Below are 19,952 nucleotides of genomic sequence, written 5' to 3' on the forward strand. Positions count from 1 at the left end.
CCATTTTAACTTGGAGCGGCTTGGAAGCGATCATTCGATTCGATTGAATGGCAGTTAAAAAGACACACGCAAGATGGCCACTTTGTATTGCGTAGGTGACGATTAAGTTCCACACACAACCTCTCAAAACATTATGGGGAATGCTAAAAAAAAGTGTTTCTTACCTTTTTGTTTACTTTCATGATGCGATGCCAAAAGCTGGGAGAGGAAAAGCACATCATATGAAAAAACACGCAAAAAAATGATCATAAATGTAAAGATACACTTACATAAACACACGCTGAAGCATGAAATGGTAATGTAAACATACACTTACATAAGGACGAATGGTGAAATGGGATGAGCTACTTAATCAGCTGGCATTCAAGTTTTTTTTAAATATGAGCTTGATATCATTCAGTACACCTTTTCCTTTTATATCAATCAAATGGGTTGTTACCTGTTCGTTAAACTTGTCCAGTTTCTCCACCTGCTCTTTCTGGTTCTTCTCCAACTGCTCGATTTCCTTCTGGTGCTTCATAGCCAACTGACATACACACACAGAGAAGTCGATTCAACAAAATGTCTCCCCGTTTGAGTTTCCCGTTGCTACGCACCCTCTTCCGCTCATCCATGAACCTCTTGGTGTTGGTGCTGTTCAACTCTCGCACTCTCCTGCAAAAAAAGGCGTCCGTCAGCGAGTCCTCTGAGATCTCGAAAACCGTGCCAAGGTGTACGTCACCTTTCCCTCTCCGCCTTGTTTTTGATGGTCTTATCCTGACTGATGGCTTTGCTGTTCTCCATGGACATCTTGGCCTGGTTGGCTCGCATGTCTTTGCTCTGCCTGTGCGCCCCAAGCGGAAAAAAACGGTGACCGAGACGTCCGGACGGACGGAGCACCTTCTCCGCGTTTTTAGTGGCGACTGACCGATCGTGGATGAGCTTGAGCTGCGAGGCCTGCTGATCCTGAATGCTGCTCAGCAGTTTCTTGAGGTGCTCGCACTGCTGCGTGACGTGGGCGTCCTTCAGGGCCTGCTCTTCGCCGGCGTGGCCGCCGATCAGGTCCGACCATTCCTTGGTATGCTGCGCCGTCAGCTCCTTTACCTGCAAAAGTAGGTGGGGCCAAAAGGCGGCGGTGAAAACCGTGGGAAATCTCACCGTACAAAATAAAGGTCTGATTGACGCACCTTTCCTTTGTGGTCGTTCACCAGCGCTTGGATCTTCACTTCGGTTTCCTTCCTCAGTTCTTGGCAGTTGTTTTCCCTGAGGGACGACCAAGCAAACATTTAGAATGCCTCACGGACTTCATGGTATATCGATATTTAAAAAAAAAAAAAAAAAAAAAAAAAAAATTTAATATAGTATGGTTTGAAAAAGATGAGTTGGAGTTTGATCAAACACAAAAAATACTTAAAATAATTTAATTTAATTCATGTATTTTTTTTTAAATGTCTAAATTAATTAATTTACAAAAATCGTTGTAATTTTCTAAATAAAAAAGAAATCCATTGTTACTTTTTACCTACCCGTGAAAAATAATGCCATTGGGAGGCAAAATCACAAATATTAAACTAATCTGACTTGGAAATGATGCCGACTCTCATTTGGCCAAAAGACAATTTGCATAATAATTTGGAGTCTAGTTTCCTTCCCTACTTGCGTTATTGAATTAGGCCTATCTAGCCAGTATGCTTGTTATTTTACCCTCGTTTCTTGACGGCTTTCTCCAGCAGCTTCTCCAGCGTGCTCTTCTCCTTGTCGTGGGCCGACGCCATCTTGTCCACCTGCGTGCTGTGTGCTTTCTGCATCGAGTTCTGATCCTGGAAAAAGCCACAGACGTTCGTCAGGCAAATAATGCATAGTCCGGACTATAAGTCGCACTTTTTAAATTTTTTAAATGTATTTATTTACACTCTGTCCGCCGACATCTTGTTAGCCCGCTGTTTTCGGCTATAGTTATCCAAAAAACTGTACACGTTACATATACAAGTTTTTATTTGGAACCTTTTTCCGTGCTTTACTTTAACATATACCGTATTTTCACGACTATAAGGCGCACTTAAATTCTTCAAGTCTTAAATTTTCTCCAAAATAGACAGGGCGCCTTATAATCCAGTGTGCTTTATATATGGAAAAAAAAATGTCATTCATTGAGGGTGCGCCTTATAATGTGGTGCGCCTTATAGTCGTGAAAATACGGTACTCTAGTGCAACTTATATAGTATTATTTCCCCCCTTCATTGTGCATTCTTTGCTAGTGCGACTTATACTCCAAAAAAAAAACAGCACAGAACTGACCTTGGAGTGCTTCTTCTTTATAGAGGACAGATCTTTTTGCTGCTTTTTAATGAGCTTGAGGTACGTCTGCATCGGGACAGACACGAGTGACTTGACTGCCCAAAGATGTTTGCTTACGAGCGAGTTTTCTGACGTACGCACCTTCATTTGCTTCAAGTCGTCAATGTTGACACTGGGTACCAAGGTGTTATCTGCAAGTTCGCGAATGGTGAGCAAATAAGACAATTCAAATAAGACTGGGGAACGTACCTTTCTTGGTCTCCGCCGCGTTGTTCTGTGCCGCGTTGGAGCTCTGAGCCACGTCGGCGCTGCTCTGCGCCGTCACGTTGGCCTTCACCGGGTCCCCTTTGCCTTTTCCCTTCTTGTCGTTTTTGGAGCTCCCGCTAGGCACGTCGGCGATGTCGTTCTTACGCGGGACGGGCGAGCATTTATGTCAATTTTGACCACGGACACTGGGCGGATCGGTTTTCGGCGCGCCGAGATACCGTGTCGATGCCCAGGGCTTTCATCTGGTCGGCTCGCTTCTCGGCGATGGTCAGAAACTTCTTTGGGTCGGACAAAGCTTCGACGAAAGCTGCAACGAATCCAGACACTTTTGTTAAGGATGCATAAAAATTCATTGTTTTTTTTAATATTATGTAGAATTGGTATTTTTCCATTTGATCCTCATTTTTCATCATCTAATAGTGTATTTATTGTTATTAAGTTGAATTGTATTTAATTGGAAATATAAAGTTATGTATGTTTAATTTATACTAACAGCATTTTTAAATGTACGTAAATGTACATGAAAACATACGGATAAAATCAATCAATTTTTTAAAAATCAGTTAAATACAGCAATTTGATAATTGGTCTGCAATTTACTCCTAATCAAATTCATTTAAAATTAAGATAGATTTTTCACACAAATTATTTTACCTTAAATGAACATGAAATAAGGCCATTTTGTTCATAAGCATTGAAAAATGTTCATTTAGACTTTTCTTCTTAAATTCAATTTACCAGTAATTCTGGATATAGATCAGATTTGGAGGCATTATATGCAAATAACCAAAGTCAAGACGTGATTTTAAACGTTCACCTCGCCTTCGTAAAACAAACTATCCTTTGTAAACCCCCCCAAAAGTTTGGATGAAATCATAAAGACTTTACAGAGTTTAATGCAATCACTAAATAATAAAAAAAGTGACTTAAGGCGGAAGGAGGAGCCACCGAGCTTGGTCGTTTTCCCACTTGGAACCCTTTGGCTTAGTTTAACGACAGCAGCAAATGTCTTCTCATTTGCACGTTTAAAGCTTTTTGCGGCATCATTACCGAACGGGAAAGCGACTAGAAGGAAGAGAATAGAAAAGAAGGCCCAAGGCTTCTCATAAAGCGCAAGACGCGAATCCAAGGCGCTTGATTCGACTCACCCCCGAAGCCGTCGGGCACGTAGGTTTTGAGGATGATCTGGCAGAAGATGGTGGGCAGCGAGAGGGGCTTGTTGCCCTCGTTCCGCAGCGAGATGTGTCGGTAGCCGGCCTGCAGGCCGTCCAGCGGAAGGATGCGCTGGCCGATCAGCTTGTTGTTGTCGTCGTACACGGCCAGTCGCAGCACCGCCAGATCCGGCAAGATCACCTGACATCAATACACACATTTAAAATGATATATTGATTGATTGCCCATAGCAAATGTTGTCCCGTAAACACCAAGTTTCAGTCTAATATGAATGTAATTAAAAACAGATGATCCAAAATATGTGGATAAAATATTAACAGATTTTTTAAGCACCAAATTGCGTTCTTAAATTCATGCATCCATTTAATTTAAAATGATATATATTGATTGATTGCCCATAGCAAAATTTGTCCCGTAAACACCCAAGTTTCAGGCGTCTGTCTTACATGGATTGTATTAAAAACATGATCATAATATGTGGATAAAATATTAACTTATTTTTTAAGCCCCAAATTGCATCCTTAAATTCATGCATCCATTTAATTTCAAATGATATATATTTATTGATTGCCCATAGCTAAATTTATCCCGTAAACACCAAGTTTCAGGCGTCTATCCTTCATGAATTTAATTAAAAACATATGATCATACTATGTGGATAAAATTTTAACAGAATATTTAAGCCCCAAATTGCATCCTTAAATTCATGCATCAATTTCATTTCAAATGATATATTTATTGATTGCCCATAGCTAAATGTATCGCGTAAACACCAAGTTTCAGGCGTCTATCTTTCATGAATTTAATTAAAAACATATGATCACAATTTGTGTCTTAAATATTAACAGATGTGTTTTTAAATATTTGACAAACTTGAACTACTTGCTAAAACCCGGCTAACACAAAGTAGTATTAGTAGTAATAAGTGTTCTTATCATCTGCGAATAAAGCGCAACAGAGAGCCTATCTGACTACTGACAAGGCGCATTTTGGGGTGCCGTATATCTTGTATATTTCTATCTCCAAATGTGCGCGCGAGGAGGTGCGAAACCCTGCTTGAGAGAACCCAAAGATAAGCGAAGGACGATTCATCCCTGGAGAACAGATAAGAGAATCTTCGGTCCGGACGCAAAGTGGGGCGAGTCTCGTGTATGCGCTTTTCAAGGTGTTTGCCGTGTGTGTGTGTGCGCATGTGACAAAAGGGATCTTGCTCACTGAGCACTGTACAGCAGATGCGCGTGTCTATGTGTGTGTGTGTGTGTGTGTTGTGTTGCGTGAGGCCGTGATTGATGGTGTGTGTTAAAGGGAACTGGAGTCACAGTCACGGTTGAGAGACTTTTCATTGTGCTGAGAGCAGCACTATTCCACACACACAGTTGGTGTACCTTTCTGAAGACAAAAGGTTCCTCGTTGTAGGCCGGGTTCAGCCCGTTGTTCATCACCATGCGCGTGCGAAACTCTTTGCGGATGGTGTCGGTGGGCAGGCCGTACATGTCCACCTCCACGTACGTGCCGATTTTCTTGTCCGATAGGAACTGGCCCGAGAAAACCTGCGTGGGGAGGAACAGAGCCACGTCCCGGTGTTCGAGCTTCGCCTTCGATACACTGAAAGGGATTGCTGTCGTTGTCTAACCTGGACGCTGCACGTGGCGGCAATGACGCCATCCACCGGCGTCTCCGAGAAGGGATCGAACATGCGGTCCGAACGCCGCATGAAGTCGGGCTTCAGCAGGTACCTGACAATAGAAAAATCAATAAACCCATGTTTTGTTTTCCTCATTCCGTTAGAGATAATGTCTGCTTGGCGACTTCTTTGTACACCATACATATTACATTTTTAGTATCAGATGACTTAGATTGCAGGTGTCAAAGTGGCGGCCCGGGGGCCAAATCTGGCCCGCCGCATCATTTTGTGTGGCCCGGGAAAGTAAATCATGAGTGCTGACTTTCTGTTTTAGGATCAAATTAAAATGATAGCTATGGATGTATATTATATTTCCTGATTTCCCCCCTTTAAATCAATAATTTCAATTTTTAATCCATTTTTTTCTTTGTGTTTTTAGTTAAAAAATCATTTTGTAAAATCTAAAAATATAAAAAAATATTTTCTGTTTTGCACTTTAATATGGAACATAATTAAAGAAAAATTTGCTTCCCTTTTGAAAAGAAAAACAAATGATTAAATAAATGATTTTCCCTTACTAAGAAAAAAGCTCAAATAAACATTGTTTTAGATCTATAAAAAAATGAATATTTAGGGCTTTTAATCCATTTATTAAAAAAAAACCTAAATATTTTATCTAAAATGGTCCGGCCCACGTGAAATCGAGTTGACGTTAATGCGGCCCGCGAACCAACCCGAGTCTTGACACCCTTGACTTAGATGCTCTCACCCGCAGGAGCCGTTGTACTCAAACTTTCCTTGGTTCAGCTGCATGGCCAAATCTGAAAAGGCGGGGGAAAAAAATCAAAAGCATAGAAAAGGCTCATCCTCTCGTGAAAGAGCCTGGGGCCGCCACGCACATGGCTGGCCGTGGGAGGGGCCATATGCCGCGTGGCCCTTCCGCCCGGGGCGGGGGGGCAACAGCTGCTTTACAACAGGCTCACGGAGGCGGTGAACCGCAACGTCGTAGAGGTAGATTGACTACAAGTTCAATGCGCCGGCAGACGGACGCTCGTTTAGTGTGCAAACGCTGCGTTCAAATACTTGGGATTAATGTAAATTGAAATCCCGTCAAACATTTTGTCCTTTCGTGTCTATGAGAGCATATATATTTAACTGGCTCGTTGGTGTGTGTGCGTGAGGTCAACGAGGGCCCCGCCTGGCGTGTGATGCGGTACCTGGGGTCTGGAAGTTGAGCGAGACCATCTGGCAGCCGGCGTTCCAGAAGATCTGAGGCATGTAATTACTGGAGTCCACTCGGCCCCCTTTGGGGTAGATACGGCTCATCTGACGTTTGTTGTAGCTGGGCTGGAGATCAGGAACGTTCCGAAAAAAACGCACATGCGCATGTGTGTGTGTGTGTGCACATCAAATGCACCGCAAGACTATTTTTAGTGTGAACAGCTTGGGTCAAGCAGTCCCTTTGGAGGAAGAGAGTGCGTGCCGTAGTCACACAGTTCACGTTTTAGCCAATAGCAAAATAAATGTAAAAAATGGTTTTGGTTAGGGTGAGCTAAATTGATGAAATGCAACAAATTGACATTTTAAATATTATGTTATCATTTTGGCATCCTTAAAAACTTTTTCTTGGAATTAGAATTGAATTACAACCACCAAAAGGTTTTTTCAATTGCACTTTTCCAACTTTCCGTTGAAATAAAATGTAATCAATAATAAAAAAAACACTACTATAACACAGTGATAAATGTTCTAGGAGATAACACGTTATAATTACCGCATTTTCCCAACTATAAGGCGCACTTAAAAGTCTTACGTTTTCTCCAAAATAGACAGGCCTTATAATCCAGTGTGCTTTATATATGGAAAAAAAATAAAATGTGTCATTCATTGAGGGTGAGCCTTATAATGCAGTGCGCCTTATAGTCGTGAAAATACGGTAAATGTTTAGTTTGTGTTTTTGAGTTTTGGCTCAATATAACAGTTGAAAAACAGGATCCTTGTAATCCAGAGTCCAAAGGATACTTGACAAATTCGATGGCGTTCGTCTTCAAGTACCCGAGGCCCACAGACTCATTGAAAGACGACATGTTGTGATGGATATTCTTCTCTATGGAGGAAAATAAGATACCAGGATAAAATAACATTTGCAAAGACTCATTTTGAAAATCTACATTTAAGAGAATAATGCAAGCTCACCTTCGGCTACATCAAAACTTTGGAACTTGACGGGCTGCGCGTAGTTGACCATGGCGGACAGGAACGGGTGGATGTTGGTGGTGGCGCCCACGTACGTATACTGGGCAATCAAAGCCTCCTCCAGGTCCTCGGAGCCGTCGCCACCCTGATTGGACGCTGGATGAGAAGCGCGTACCATCGGGCTGAAAGCGGGTGATGTCGCACACTTACCTTCTTGTTGTTGTCCGGGTCGGACGCCTCGGAAATATCCGTAGCGTCAGCTGCTTCCGTAGCTTCGGACGCCTCTGTTGTCTCGTCTTCGGGCGCCTGCCAAAAAAAAAAAAAAAACAGTATGAAGCAGCAAAGCAGTGGATTTTATGTTGTTGCTAAAAATGAGGCAAACTCACCTTCTTGATACTGTTATTGCACTGTTGGACTTTTTTAGGTTGGGAGTCAGTGTTGGCCTCTTTGTCCGTGGCAGCCTCCGACAGACTGCTCGGTGCTTCCGAAGTCGTGTCCTTATCTTCGGGCTCCTTTTCTCCCGCTCAGGAAAAAAAGGGCGTAGCCGGATTTTTAATAACGCAGATATTAAACTGCACGATGCATCCAAAAGCTTTTTTTTTTCTTTAAAAAAACAAACTTTCCTTACCGTTCTCCGTGTCGTCCTCCTCTCCCATGATAATGGCGGTGGTGTTGGTCTCTCCTGCCTCCATGTGTTTTTTGAAGGCCTCCAGTTGCTCTGCGTGACATAGAAAAAAAATACACATCAGGCCCCAAAATGGCTTCCACACCGACAGGATACAACATGCGCCTACTTTGCTCCACTTCGGGTTTCAAGCGCTTGTTTTTGATGAGGATTTTTCGTCTCAGGTCATTCGGCGAGGGTAAAGGGCGACCGGATTCGATCTGCCAAAGGGAAGGGCGCCACATTTAGAATTGTAGCGAGTGTGTGCGCTCTGGATGATAAACAAAACCTACCGGAAAGTTCTCGAGGGGTTGCCTCTGGAGAAAGTCGCCAAAGATCTCCTCACAATACTTGGCCATTTTGAACTGCTGGGGTTTACTGCAAGCACACAAGTGTACGTGTTTACATCACGATTTGGACAGTACTTCAATTTCTCGACATTGGATATCAAAAGACTAAATTCTAAAAAAGAGGACATCCACAAAAACGATCATCACAAATACCTGCAATGGTTCTCAAAGGATAAAATAACGGGAAACTCCGAAGTGACAAAGGCCGTTTCCCTGATGGCTTGAATGACATCCTGTAATAAATGACATCAGTTGTAATATCCTCTTTTTTACACAAGATGGTGTGCGCACTCCAAATCGACCTTGAATAGGATGTCTGTGCACATGGCCTTGCCGTGAGTAATGATGGGCTCCTGGTCCTCCCCTTTTCCGTCCCAGCAGTCCAACTCGACGCATCTGACAGAGACAACGAAGCTCTTCACGCTGAACCAGTCAAATAGATTGGCGTACATTTCATACGGAGACTAATACCTGCACCCCGAAAGCAGGGCCTGACGGTACATCTCCACAGACGACTTGCCGCCAAACTGCCGGCCCGTCAGGTAAGAGTTGTGAGACGAACTGATGAAGTAGTGAGCTAGCGGCTGGTCCATATCCTGGCACAGCTCCAGACGGTCCAGGAAGACCGGGGCGTTCTCGTCCGACATCAGGTAGCGGCAAAAACCGTCGCTGGACATGTTGCCTGGTGAATAAGTACGATTTTGTTTCATTTAACATTTTTTTTAAAAATCAAATTGAATCATTTGACGATGATCGTGTGATATGAATGTATTTGAATACATAAAAAGAGAATATTGTGGAACTGATCAGTAAAACTAAATTTAATGTTCAGCCCTCATATATGTGCTTAAGATCAGATACATGATTTTGCAATGATCTATTGAGACATTGAAGTTAAAACATCAAGTTTTATGGATTTTTTTAGTAACACATTAAAACTATAAATAGATATCAACATAGACGGTTGTAAAAATTATATTTTGTAAATATATTTTTAAAACAATAGAAAATATACACTGACCATACTGACACTGTCTACAACAACCTGGTATTTTATGAAATTGAATTTATAAAACAAATATTATCCCATTCCTTGCTATCTTTAACACCATTAAAAAATATATATTTTTAAAAATTTGCACAAAGGACTTCACAAAATATCATTTGACCTTCAACTGAAAATTAATTGTAGTACCAACCTTCCTTTTTCTAAATAAAAGTCAAATTAACTCTAAAAATAATCACAGCCTTTTTGCAGTTCTTTTTTAATCTGCCAGGCGGCAGCAGAGGCCAACATTGTTTCATCCTCCCTCCTCACTCACCTTTCTTCTTCAGCTCTTCGTCCCGCTCGTACTTCTCGATGATCTGCGTGGCTCTCTTGGGGTCGTAGAACGGGAAGAGAATCTCATTGAGTCGAGGGTCCCGCTGGTTCTGAAGGTAAAAAATAAAAAATAAATCAAACAATGACCACACGCCGAATCCCCAAAAAATAAAATCCATCAAATTGCACATCTAACACACAGCACACAGGGACGGTGATTCAAATGTGACGCCAAATCAGAACCAAAAAGGTGCTCTATTGTATCATGTGCAATGCGGTGGCCACACAAACACATCCAAGCAGCGGGGAAGCGACAGGACGGGAAAAAAAAACTTCTACCCTCCCGTTGCCGTGGCAACGCCCATCAGACACCGGCTGGGCCGAGAAAGGAGAAAGGGGGGGAAGAGAACGAGGGGATGGCATGCAGAGGCGGCCATTGGGGGTCCTATCAAAACTAATCCAGGTAGTGAAGGCAAGACGCACACATGCACACGCACACACAACAAAGTTAACGAATAATAAAAAGCTTACTTCATTGAGAAAGCTGACTAACTGGTCTACTGTTAAATAATCACTTTTGCTCCCATTGCTGCAAAGGAATGGATTAGAAAGAGAAAATGAAACAAAATGTTAGGCCTTTTGGAAATAGTCAGTCGTTCACGCAGCAGGCAGTCAGTCAGTTCACATGATTAGAAACAAGCTGTCCTCCTCTGTTCTTTTTTCTTTTTTTTTTGCGGGGGCTACTCGTCCCTTGTGAAAGTGTCGTTAGGTAGAAGAGATCATTAAGGCCGGAGAACCGGAGAGGCGGGTTAGAGGCTGGAGCTAGTTAGTGCGGCAGGCACGGCAAAGATCTTTGTCGTCGTTATTTACGACGGGATGCGGCAGATTGGGTCTCGAGGGTGAAGACTTAAAAAATAAAAGGAAAATTCCTCAAAAAGTTTGAAAATGGGTAGATAGATAGATACATGACGGTAAATGTTAAATTGAATTATACTGCCTTCTTGTGGTCATGGTGCACAATTCCCATTCAATTCAAACGCGTAACGATACAAAAATAAAAGCATTTCATTTTTAAAGTTTTTTTTTTAACCAAACGTGTATACTGAGTTATGCGGGAATTCAACTAGTGAGTCAAAGTATGACCCGAAATGTCAACAAGTACAGAAACCTTGTATCCAAGAAGAGCGATTGAGCCTTACATCTTCTTGAATAGGTCCTCCAAGTCCGTGCGAGGGCAAATCTTCTGCGTGAGCGCGTAGAAAATGTCAAAGGTGAACGCCGATTGCTCAATCTCATCGTTCTGGGGACGAAATCCAAAACCTGTGGTTATCCATTCCATCTACCGTTGCGTTGTAGCAGTAAAGTTTGGGAAGACTCACCTTGCCGCTCGGAAGGCCTAAATCCTTCAAGGCCTGAAAAATGCCCTTCTCCGTCTTGCCTGATGCAAACGTCCGCGTAATCCTTTGGGATAGAAGAGTTAATGGCACGAAAGGGACTGTTTTGGAACCCGATTCCCCATGGTTTTGATTTACCCTCTGACGGGAATCTTGCCGTTCACATTGGTCAGGACGCACATCTTGATCCAGCTGAGACGGGAACACGCAGGTTATTCAGCGAAGCGCACGCGAGCAAGCGAGCGGACCGCCGACGGCACTCACTGTTTCTTCAGCGAAGTCATCGGACACACGCTGTTGGATTTGAAATTGTGAATCACCGATCTCAGCCCCTCCGTCCATTTCTACACACACAAAACAAACAAGTATCAAGCAAGAGGCAAAAATCCAAGACACAAAATCCAAGACACAAAAATCAAAGACACAAAAATCCAAGACACAAAAATCCAAGACACAAAAACCCAAGACACAAAAACCCAAGACACAAAAATCCAAGACACAAAAATCCAAGACAAAAATCCAAGACACAAAAACCCAAGACGCAAAAACCCAAGACACAAAAATCCAAGACGCAAAATCCGAGCTGCTTAAAAATAAAAAAACACGCAGCCACCGACTTCTTATGTGACGCACCTTGCGACTCCAATAACTTGTAATAAGATTTCCAAGTTTATGAATAGGGCATTCGGAAGCGGGTGAGAAAAAGTTATTGATATTTGTGCCACTGGTGGCTTTCTAGCACGTGACTGACATCGAGATGAAGCCATTAAACAAGATAAGGCGGACCCCAGGCCGTGTCTGTAAATGACTCTATCACGGCCTCAGGTCTGCTGCTGTGGGCAAAATGCATCCTGCAAGGTGGTGACGGTGTCTTGGTGAGAGTGTGTGGGTGTGTAAACCCGTGGGTAATAATGTGTGTGTTTGGTGACAAACGCTACAAAGCTTACACAAGAACCTTTGCTAAAGACAAACCCCAAAATGTAACATTTTAACTGCAGATTGACTTTTTTTAATCATTGTAAATACTATTCAAGTCAAAAGAAGCATTCCTTGCCCACTGAACTTGGATGAACAAGAATACAGGTAGCGGGAGAAACTATTTTATATCCTAGGTATGTTTGCGCACAGTTGTCTTTTTGAAGATCAATGCCGCTATTGATCAAAGTCTTTTTCTCCTCTCTTCATTGTCAAAGCTTGACTTGTATTGACTGTGAGCGTAGAAAATCGAAGCTCAACTTTTTACCTCAACTTTTTTCTTCCTCTGAGTAGACCATCTGCGAGGACAATACCCCGCACTGTCTTGAATAAAGAAGCTAAATGCAAGTTGTTGCAAGCTTTTTCGTCCACTTCTAAAGGTTTAATACGGCAAAGCCTTTTTTCTTAATTCCCAGAGTTGAAGCAGCATAAAGTGTTGTGTGCCTATAGTGCGTCAGCAAGCAATGTGCATCTACAGAAACTTGAATTTAGTGCAAACTGATTGGGCACCACATCCACTTTGGAGAAAATTTTAGACTTTTAAGTGCACCCTTGCATTTGTATGTTTTTTTTTTTTTTTTAATCGCTATATAAAGGGGAATTGCAATCATTAATAAGTGGAGAAATTGGTCGAGGTTGACAGGTATGAGAATGTGTGGTTAATTAAAAAAATAGATCTAGTTAAGCTACTATCAGAATAAAGTTTAAAAAAAAAGATCTAAAATAGCTGGTTGATTAAGTGGCAATAATTGATGGAGACACTTCAGTTTGCAAGGACCCACTAAAACCTTCATAAAAACAACAACAAAAAACACACCCCCACAATAAATGTTACACAAACACAAATCTCTCCCATTTGGTTACTATGTTGAAAATGGATAGCCCGCTTCAAGGCCCCACTAAAAAGAGAAAGAATAGAAGTTGAATGTTGAATGAATCCAATGCGCACAATGACGAACTCTGGAGCGAATCACGGCCAGAGTGTGGGAGTTTCGACTATTCAGTTGCCCATGCACAATTAACGAAAAGCTTTGCAGTGTGACTAAAAGCCTTCAAAAGTGGACGGACTGAATAGGGGCTTTTTTTTGTTGGGTGTTCACCGCTGACCTAATGTCGAACGGTTGCATGGCATCTGTCAGAATAAAACAAGCACCATTTTAGTTGTGCTTTAAACCATTGTGAATGTAAAGATGTCCTGCGTTTTAATTGTCATACCCTGGCCGTGTCCGCGTTCTCCGCCACCATGAACATGAAGTTGAGGTTGACCAGGTCGGCGCCGCTGCAGATGCAGATGACGCAGCTCTCCAGGTCTGCCTCCGTCTTGCCGATGGCCTCGAAGGACGACAAGATCTTCGGGTCCTGGCATGGAAAGAAAGGCAGGAGTGTGTTTGGATGCTGATCACGAATACAGCAGGAACTACCAATTGTACGATTTTGGGAGACTCCCATCTCATTGATTAAACTCCATTGTAATTTGCATTTTCTAACTTTTTTAAACGACGACAAAGGCAATTTTAAATATATTAAGCATCTTGAAAAACGTTATATTTTTACGGTGAATTGTATTAAGTGTAATTCAATTCAAAATGTTTGTATCGAGTCAAAGGGCACCCTTTTCGGACGATACGTCGCACCCGAGTATAAGCCGCACCTGAGTATAAGCCGCATCAACCAAATATAAAAAAGTCGCACTGCAGGATAAATTACATTCACGCGGGGAGTTTTTTTTTAATTCGTCAGAACCCAAGAACAAACTGTATAGGCAAAAGTAATAATAAAATAGGGAATGATAAACAAACCGGGCAACTGTTCATGTAACATTTCAACAATTTTCTGGATAACTACACTAAAAAAACCAAGCAGTTGGCAATTAGAGTGGAAAAAAAATAAGACATATACAAATCGCAAAACCAGCCAAAATCCAAAGAAAGTCCGGGAAATCCGATATATGCAAATGTAAAAAGCCTCTGGTAATCGCTCAAGTCTATCGAAGTACAGCACGCGGCGAAAATAATTGTCACTTCCCTACGCCGCATTCATCTTTCATCCATTGTGACTAAAACTGTGCATAAAGGCTGAAAGCAAAGCAGACGGCCACCCGACAACAGGCCGTGCGAGTGCCGTTCGTTCGTCTCCTGGTGGCTCATCGCATTACGTGCGCTTGTGTAAGTAACGACATTAGCCTGGCAAGAGAAGCCCTCTTGTCCCACTCTGCGTGCGCCTCATTCGCACATGAGCGGCAAAACAACAGACAAGGAGGCGGGCGGGGAGAGGGTCCGCTATCTGGACACATCATCTTGGTACGTGCCCTCACACATGTACGCCAATATACACTTTTTCATGTTATGTCAGTCTATACGTGTTGCTCCACTCCCAAATTCCATCCATCTTGTTACACCAAGCATTTGCACTTCAATTTTCCACTTGATGATGGAAATAGCTGCTTTCCTACATGGCAATTTGATGAAATGTCACCATTTGGGTGTGACAGTCACATTTTGGCATAACGACTCATGCGAATCTCTGCCTTGTGTGCATCCACTTTTGACCTAAACGCCTCAACCAAGCGCATTAAAAGCAAAAGACGAATAAGTACAACCTCCAGGTGGACATTTTTTATTAAACACTACGAGATTTTCTTCCTTGGGGCATGCTTTTCCTCACCTTTGGGGTGGCGCCGACACGGATACTATTGATGAGGGAGCACTCCAGAACCTGGCCCTCCTGCAGGATGAAAAAATGTCCATCAGAAAACAGAAAGTAGGCACGTGACAGTCTTAAATATTCAACTAAGACTCCGGGTCACATTGACCCGAACACGGCTCCACCTCCAGCAACGTAACGCTATTATCGAGGCACGGGATAACAAACGCTGGAGGGTCTTAACTTCGTACCTTTCCTTCACTTTTCCACGAGACAAAGAAGCCATAGTCATCCACCTTCACCTGGCAATTGGGCTCAAAGATATACGGGTCCTAAAATGGGGGGAAAATAATTAGGCTCATGGATTGAATCATTAAAAAGACAAAACACTTGATTAATACTCCCCAAAGGTTGTTTCGTACAATAAAAAACTCAGCTATAAATACTCAAAAGGGACTGGTAAAATTACATTTACCATTTAAACCTTTAAAAGATGCAAAGTGAAAATCAAACTACTATAAATTTCATTAATCACAGCAGGATTCTGAAAAAAAGAGAGCCGTGTGACAGACGAGTTAAAAGCTTGAGTGTCTTTAATCTTAAGCGTGACCGACACTGGCGTCCGTCTCCCGCCGTAAAAGAAGAAAAATGACTTTCATAAAGCAAACCCCGTTAAAAGCCAGCCTGTCACTCGGTGTGACCAGTTCATAGCTTTCACGCAGGATTGGCCACGCCTCACCTTTTTATTGATTTAACTCAAATCATGATAAATAGTGTTTTCACGTTTCCCCATCTGTCAACGACTGATTTCCGACCAGAGTGAGGAAGGCGAAACACGATGGATGCCAGAAAAACAAGAACGGGAAATCCCTTTTACTATTAGCTTGAATGACGACCGAGTCGAGACAGTTGACCTTCGCGCCGGTCGATTCGTCAACCGAGGGAACGCCATTTGGAATACCTGAATTAAAAATCCATGAGGAATGCCAAATGCGTTTGTCCTTTGAAAACAGCTGGCGGCGAATGAGGATAAACACTATATGGAATTAAAAAAATGGGTTCTCCCTCTAAGGCTCGAACCCTGCTGTCAAAGTGTAGATAAACATGTCATGTTGCTAAAAGGCACCCACATAATAACACATATTAGCTGTCAGCAGGGTTTTGTTTGGCGCACTGTACTTTAAGTGGGGGGGTTTCGGGGGGAAGAAAAATCCATGCTGTTTAGCATATTTGCTCAAATGTGTGTGCTACGTGCGTAGGGGTGGAATCGGCGGAAGCCATTTCAAATCGACGCAGTCATATTGCCTGCAGCCTTTGTAGTTTACGGGTTGTGAGGGGTGCTTATTCGCTCACGTTCAGGCGGGGAAAGACAATGAATGAAAGTGTCATTCATTAAAAAAATTAAACAATTCCAAAGGATATATCATGACTAAATGATCAAAGGTCATAGAGGTTTGAATTCTTTGACTTTGGCAGCTTAGGCTGAATTTGTAGATGATAATAATAAGACAGTCAAGGGTGTCAGGCATTCTTCACATAGCTGGGATAGGTGGCAATAGAAGCTTTTAAAGGAAAGTATTTATTTGTACCTCATCAAATCTGTCGAAGGAGGCACCCTCCTGCATGAACTCGGGCACATTCTTCTGCCAGTTGAACTCGTATGACTTTGTCATGGCTGCTTAAGGACCTACAAAACAAGAAGTCACACCATAAGTCCATTTAGACGTGAAATAAAGTTGGTGAAGTGATAGAAACATTTCATTTCGGACAATAGCAATGTGGTTACAGGTTAAAATGTGAATGATCCAGTAAGCAAAAAAGAAGCCTTTTGATCAGAGAATGATAAAAAATTTCCCTCAAATTTTCGCACATCCGAACACATGTGCAGCCACGGTCTGCCTCCCTGTGGAGGGAGGGGGCGCTCCCGACAAGAAAGCGTTATCTCGGAGATGACACCACCCCAAATATAGTCTATCTTTGACGTCACGCTTAAATATGCCAGACAAGGGCGTGCTTGCTATCTACAGGCACGTTGTGACATCAACATGGGTGTCACACCATTAAAAATGATAACAGCCGTTCATGACAGCATCTCTGCAGTTAAAATGTCAACATTTTTAATTGGATTTGGAGGGAAAAAAACAATCTTTTTACTCCCCAGTAGAACTGTCCTACATTTGCCTCCACTTCAACCCTCAAGTTGGTTGATGATCGCACTTTGTCACAAACTTTGACTTGTCCTGCTCACCCCGACAGGTCTCATTCGTCTCCATAAAAAAAAAAAGAACACATTGGTTTTCAGCACGGCTGCCACACTTTGAAGAGTTATAACGATCGGTCTCGTCTAACCATGTTAATGCCCTTTCCCTTGCCGGCCTGACGCGATTTTGCACCTCTGGCCGTGAAACACCGCGCCATTAACAACCTGGAACATTTACTGACTTGTCTTGAGCTTTGTACATCTTTATTTGACAACTATATTTTTAAATTCAGACATACTTGACCAAGGAAAATCTAACCGGAAACATTTTAAACCAACATATTTCCTCCAATTTTTTCTGAGTGTACCTTCACCTCCTCTGAAGATAGCCACGAGGCTGCAACAGAAAGCAGAAGTAAGGGCAAATCCAGAGAAAGCAAGAGATGAGTAAGAAGGCTACAAGCAGGGAAAAGTGACGCGAGGGGAGATGCTACAAAAGGATGGCGGATGAGGCAAACAGCTGTATGTGACAGAGAGTGGAAAGAGGCCAATGGGGGAAATCTGCTCTTGATGTGTCCAATACAGATCAGTGACAACATCGACGCAGGCTACAAGAAGCTCTCCCCGGGACACCGCTCTGCCAAAAGTAGATGAAGAGTGCCTTTCCTCAATGGCAATACACACTTGGATTTTACCATTTGAGAGTAGCGCTGCTTTTAAGGGACAGGAAAACATGGTCAACATGTTCATAATCTCATAGCGTATTCCTCACGTTCTCTATCTGGCGGAGTCTGCTATCTGCCAATTAAGTGATACATTGATCTTGGACACTTCACACCTGCGCCGCAATTATACGTCTCCATTTTTCAACATGTTCAGAATCTCAGAGCATATTCCTCGCGTTCTCTATCTGGGGCAGTCTGCTATTTGCCAATTAAGTGATACATTGATCTTGGACACTTCAAACCTGCGCCGCAATTATACGTCTCCATTTTTCTGGTTGTCCACCTGTTCGAAATATACGGAAAGGGGATCCTCTTGAATTGTGGAGCCTCAACGAGGGAAACTTTCTGAAAACTAGCCCAAAAGTGTCTACACACTGTAGCGACAATGACTTCCTCAGAACAAATCTTTCCACATGCTTGCCTGTTTTGCGTCACACTTGGCCAGCTCGATGCACCCGACGAGGGAAAAGTACATAAAAATGGGCCGAGTCCATCTAAACGGGCGGTCAACCATCTGTGGCGTTCTACCATGAGATCAGGATCACAGATGCACGCAGCGTGTCGGTGGGGAATGAAAACATAGATGCTCGCTTCCTCTCCTGATTAATGACTGAGACCAGGCAGGGCGCCAGGATAGCAACCCAGAAAACGAGTTAATGTCATTTCACTTGGCCAATAAAATGGATTAGCACAAAATGGAAGGAAAGTGCTCCGAAAGTGCATTACTCTACCTTTTCGGATCTGGGCTGGAGTTCAATGATTAGGTCTCAAGGTAAATCAGTAAACGAGGTGGTAAGAAATTGGAATTAATCTGTTTTGAAATGCTACACATATACCATGAATCTTTACAGGACACAATGACCACCTTACATTTGACCAAGAGCCAACCTGTTTGATCCAGATTCGAATTATATGTTTCAGGCATTGACAGATAAGCACTTTTCCCCAAAAATTGTGTTGACCCTCTGTCTCGTACATGAAGGTCACATCTGGAAACAGTCAGAAAAAACATGTTTGTTATTGACTTTGAGACCAATTTGAGTAATTACATTACATTAGGATGAGCACAAAATAAGGGCATGAGTAAAGTAAAGCTCTCAAAATTTATCAATGGTACGGACCATGATAAATCAACTTGGGTATTAGATAGCTTGATTAAATATTTCACAAATAAACAGATGGTTTTACCCCACCCAGAATTCAATAGAACACGAGAAGGTTAAATCTGCCAAATAATCCCAAATCAGATTTCGCACGGGTCCTAATTTTGCCTAATTGGGTTGTGACGCCCAGCCGGATGCTAAATTAGATCTCCGCATGATAGGTTAGGTCATATTTCCTCAGCAGGATGACGCGTGTCCAATAACACCCCAGCTAGTCTGCACGTGAGGCGCCGAGGTGGGAGCAGGTAAGGTCCGAGCACCCTCCTGTCCAACCCCTGACAGGGAGATAATTACAACAGATCGGGAACACCCAGCGGTCCCACACCTCATAAACTAAAATGAGGCTACATCCGCCAGGCAGTGTAAAGGTTGACTGAGGACGCGTTTGGTGAACATCAGCTGTTCATTTTAGGGCGACATTAATACTTTTTAAATGGAAAATGATTGGATCCTGCTAAAGAAATCTCAAAGTTGAACCTAACATAAAAATGGTGATGTAAAAGTACCAAATGCAGATTTTAGACAGACAGCGATACATTCCTTTAAGGGTTGTCATTGCGACTCCAAACATAAAAAATTAAATTACCCTATCCTGCAGCTCCGTGATCAGTTAAACCAAATCCCGGCCAGAGGGATGAGTCACAATTAATAACACACAATGCGCCTTTATCGGGGTTCATATTTGGTTTGACTGTAGAACATACAGTATATCACCCACACAAAAGGAAAAAACATCTTTAATCCAATAAGAGGTTTTATGACAGCAATATGACCAGTGTTCTCCGAGTACACGGCGCATACGGCAGCAGGATCAATGCCGCCTACCTTGAAATTTTATGTCTCATGAGTCAGTCAACAGCGGGTGAAGCAAAGTAAACACGCAGTGGCCCAAATAAGGGTGGAGATCCTTCACAGGACCGGCGACAGCAACAGCCTTGTTCCCAAAAGTGAAATACTTCTCTCTCTCTTCCCAGTGTTCA

The 19,952-nt window shown here is 42.6% G+C and overlaps 1 protein-coding gene across 6 annotated transcripts in view; it reads right to left on the reverse strand.

Moving 5' to 3' along the window:
* The window catches only part of plcb4b (phospholipase C, beta 4b), a 36,223-nt gene that overhangs the window by 1,368 nt on the left and 14,903 nt on the right, over window positions 1-19,952 (reverse strand). For 5 of the 6 annotated variants that reach the window (XM_077587133.1, XM_077587131.1, XM_077587134.1 and 2 more), the window contains 36 exons: window positions 16,474-16,571; window positions 15,136-15,216; window positions 14,906-14,965; window positions 13,457-13,600; window positions 11,531-11,610; window positions 11,405-11,458; window positions 11,252-11,333; window positions 11,072-11,172; window positions 10,404-10,461; window positions 9,874-9,982; window positions 9,023-9,233; window positions 8,854-8,947; window positions 8,705-8,784; window positions 8,495-8,579; window positions 8,332-8,422; window positions 8,166-8,255; window positions 7,924-8,060; window positions 7,748-7,843; window positions 7,538-7,682; window positions 7,364-7,448; window positions 6,559-6,683; window positions 6,111-6,162; window positions 5,351-5,453; window positions 5,103-5,267; window positions 3,693-3,897; window positions 2,763-2,851; window positions 2,527-2,683; window positions 2,419-2,468; window positions 2,278-2,343; window positions 1,684-1,799; window positions 1,167-1,242; window positions 908-1,083; window positions 722-823; window positions 597-654; window positions 440-526; window positions 165-198 (listed from right to left, as the gene is read on the reverse strand). In XM_077587133.1, coding sequence (XP_077443259.1) covers window positions 165-198; window positions 440-526; window positions 597-654; window positions 722-823; window positions 908-1,083; window positions 1,167-1,242; window positions 1,684-1,799; window positions 2,278-2,343; window positions 2,419-2,468; window positions 2,527-2,683; window positions 2,763-2,851; window positions 3,693-3,897; window positions 5,103-5,267; window positions 5,351-5,453; window positions 6,111-6,162; window positions 6,559-6,683; window positions 7,364-7,448; window positions 7,538-7,682; window positions 7,748-7,843; window positions 7,924-8,060; window positions 8,166-8,255; window positions 8,332-8,422; window positions 8,495-8,579; window positions 8,705-8,784; window positions 8,854-8,947; window positions 9,023-9,233; window positions 9,874-9,982; window positions 10,404-10,461; window positions 11,072-11,172; window positions 11,252-11,333; window positions 11,405-11,458; window positions 11,531-11,610; window positions 13,457-13,600; window positions 14,906-14,965; window positions 15,136-15,216; window positions 16,474-16,557 — 3,628 coding nt within the window. In that variant the 5' untranslated portion in view covers window positions 16,558-16,571. Of the gene's footprint in view, window positions 1-164; window positions 199-439; window positions 527-596; window positions 655-721; window positions 824-907; window positions 1,084-1,166; window positions 1,243-1,683; window positions 1,800-2,277; window positions 2,344-2,418; window positions 2,469-2,526; window positions 2,684-2,762; window positions 2,852-3,692; window positions 3,898-5,102; window positions 5,268-5,350; window positions 5,454-6,110; window positions 6,163-6,558; window positions 6,684-7,363; window positions 7,449-7,537; window positions 7,683-7,747; window positions 7,844-7,923; window positions 8,061-8,165; window positions 8,256-8,331; window positions 8,423-8,494; window positions 8,580-8,704; window positions 8,785-8,853; window positions 8,948-9,022; window positions 9,234-9,873; window positions 9,983-10,403; window positions 10,462-11,071; window positions 11,173-11,251; window positions 11,334-11,404; window positions 11,459-11,530; window positions 11,611-13,456; window positions 13,601-14,905; window positions 14,966-15,135; window positions 15,217-16,473; window positions 16,572-19,952 lie in introns of those variants that run through there. The other variant, XM_077587135.1, reaches the window with a different exon arrangement.

The sequence above is a fragment of the Stigmatopora argus genome, chromosome 19 (assembly GCF_051989625.1).
Source record: "Stigmatopora argus isolate UIUO_Sarg chromosome 19, RoL_Sarg_1.0, whole genome shotgun sequence".
Lineage (NCBI taxonomy): Eukaryota > Metazoa > Chordata > Actinopteri > Syngnathiformes > Syngnathidae > Stigmatopora > Stigmatopora argus.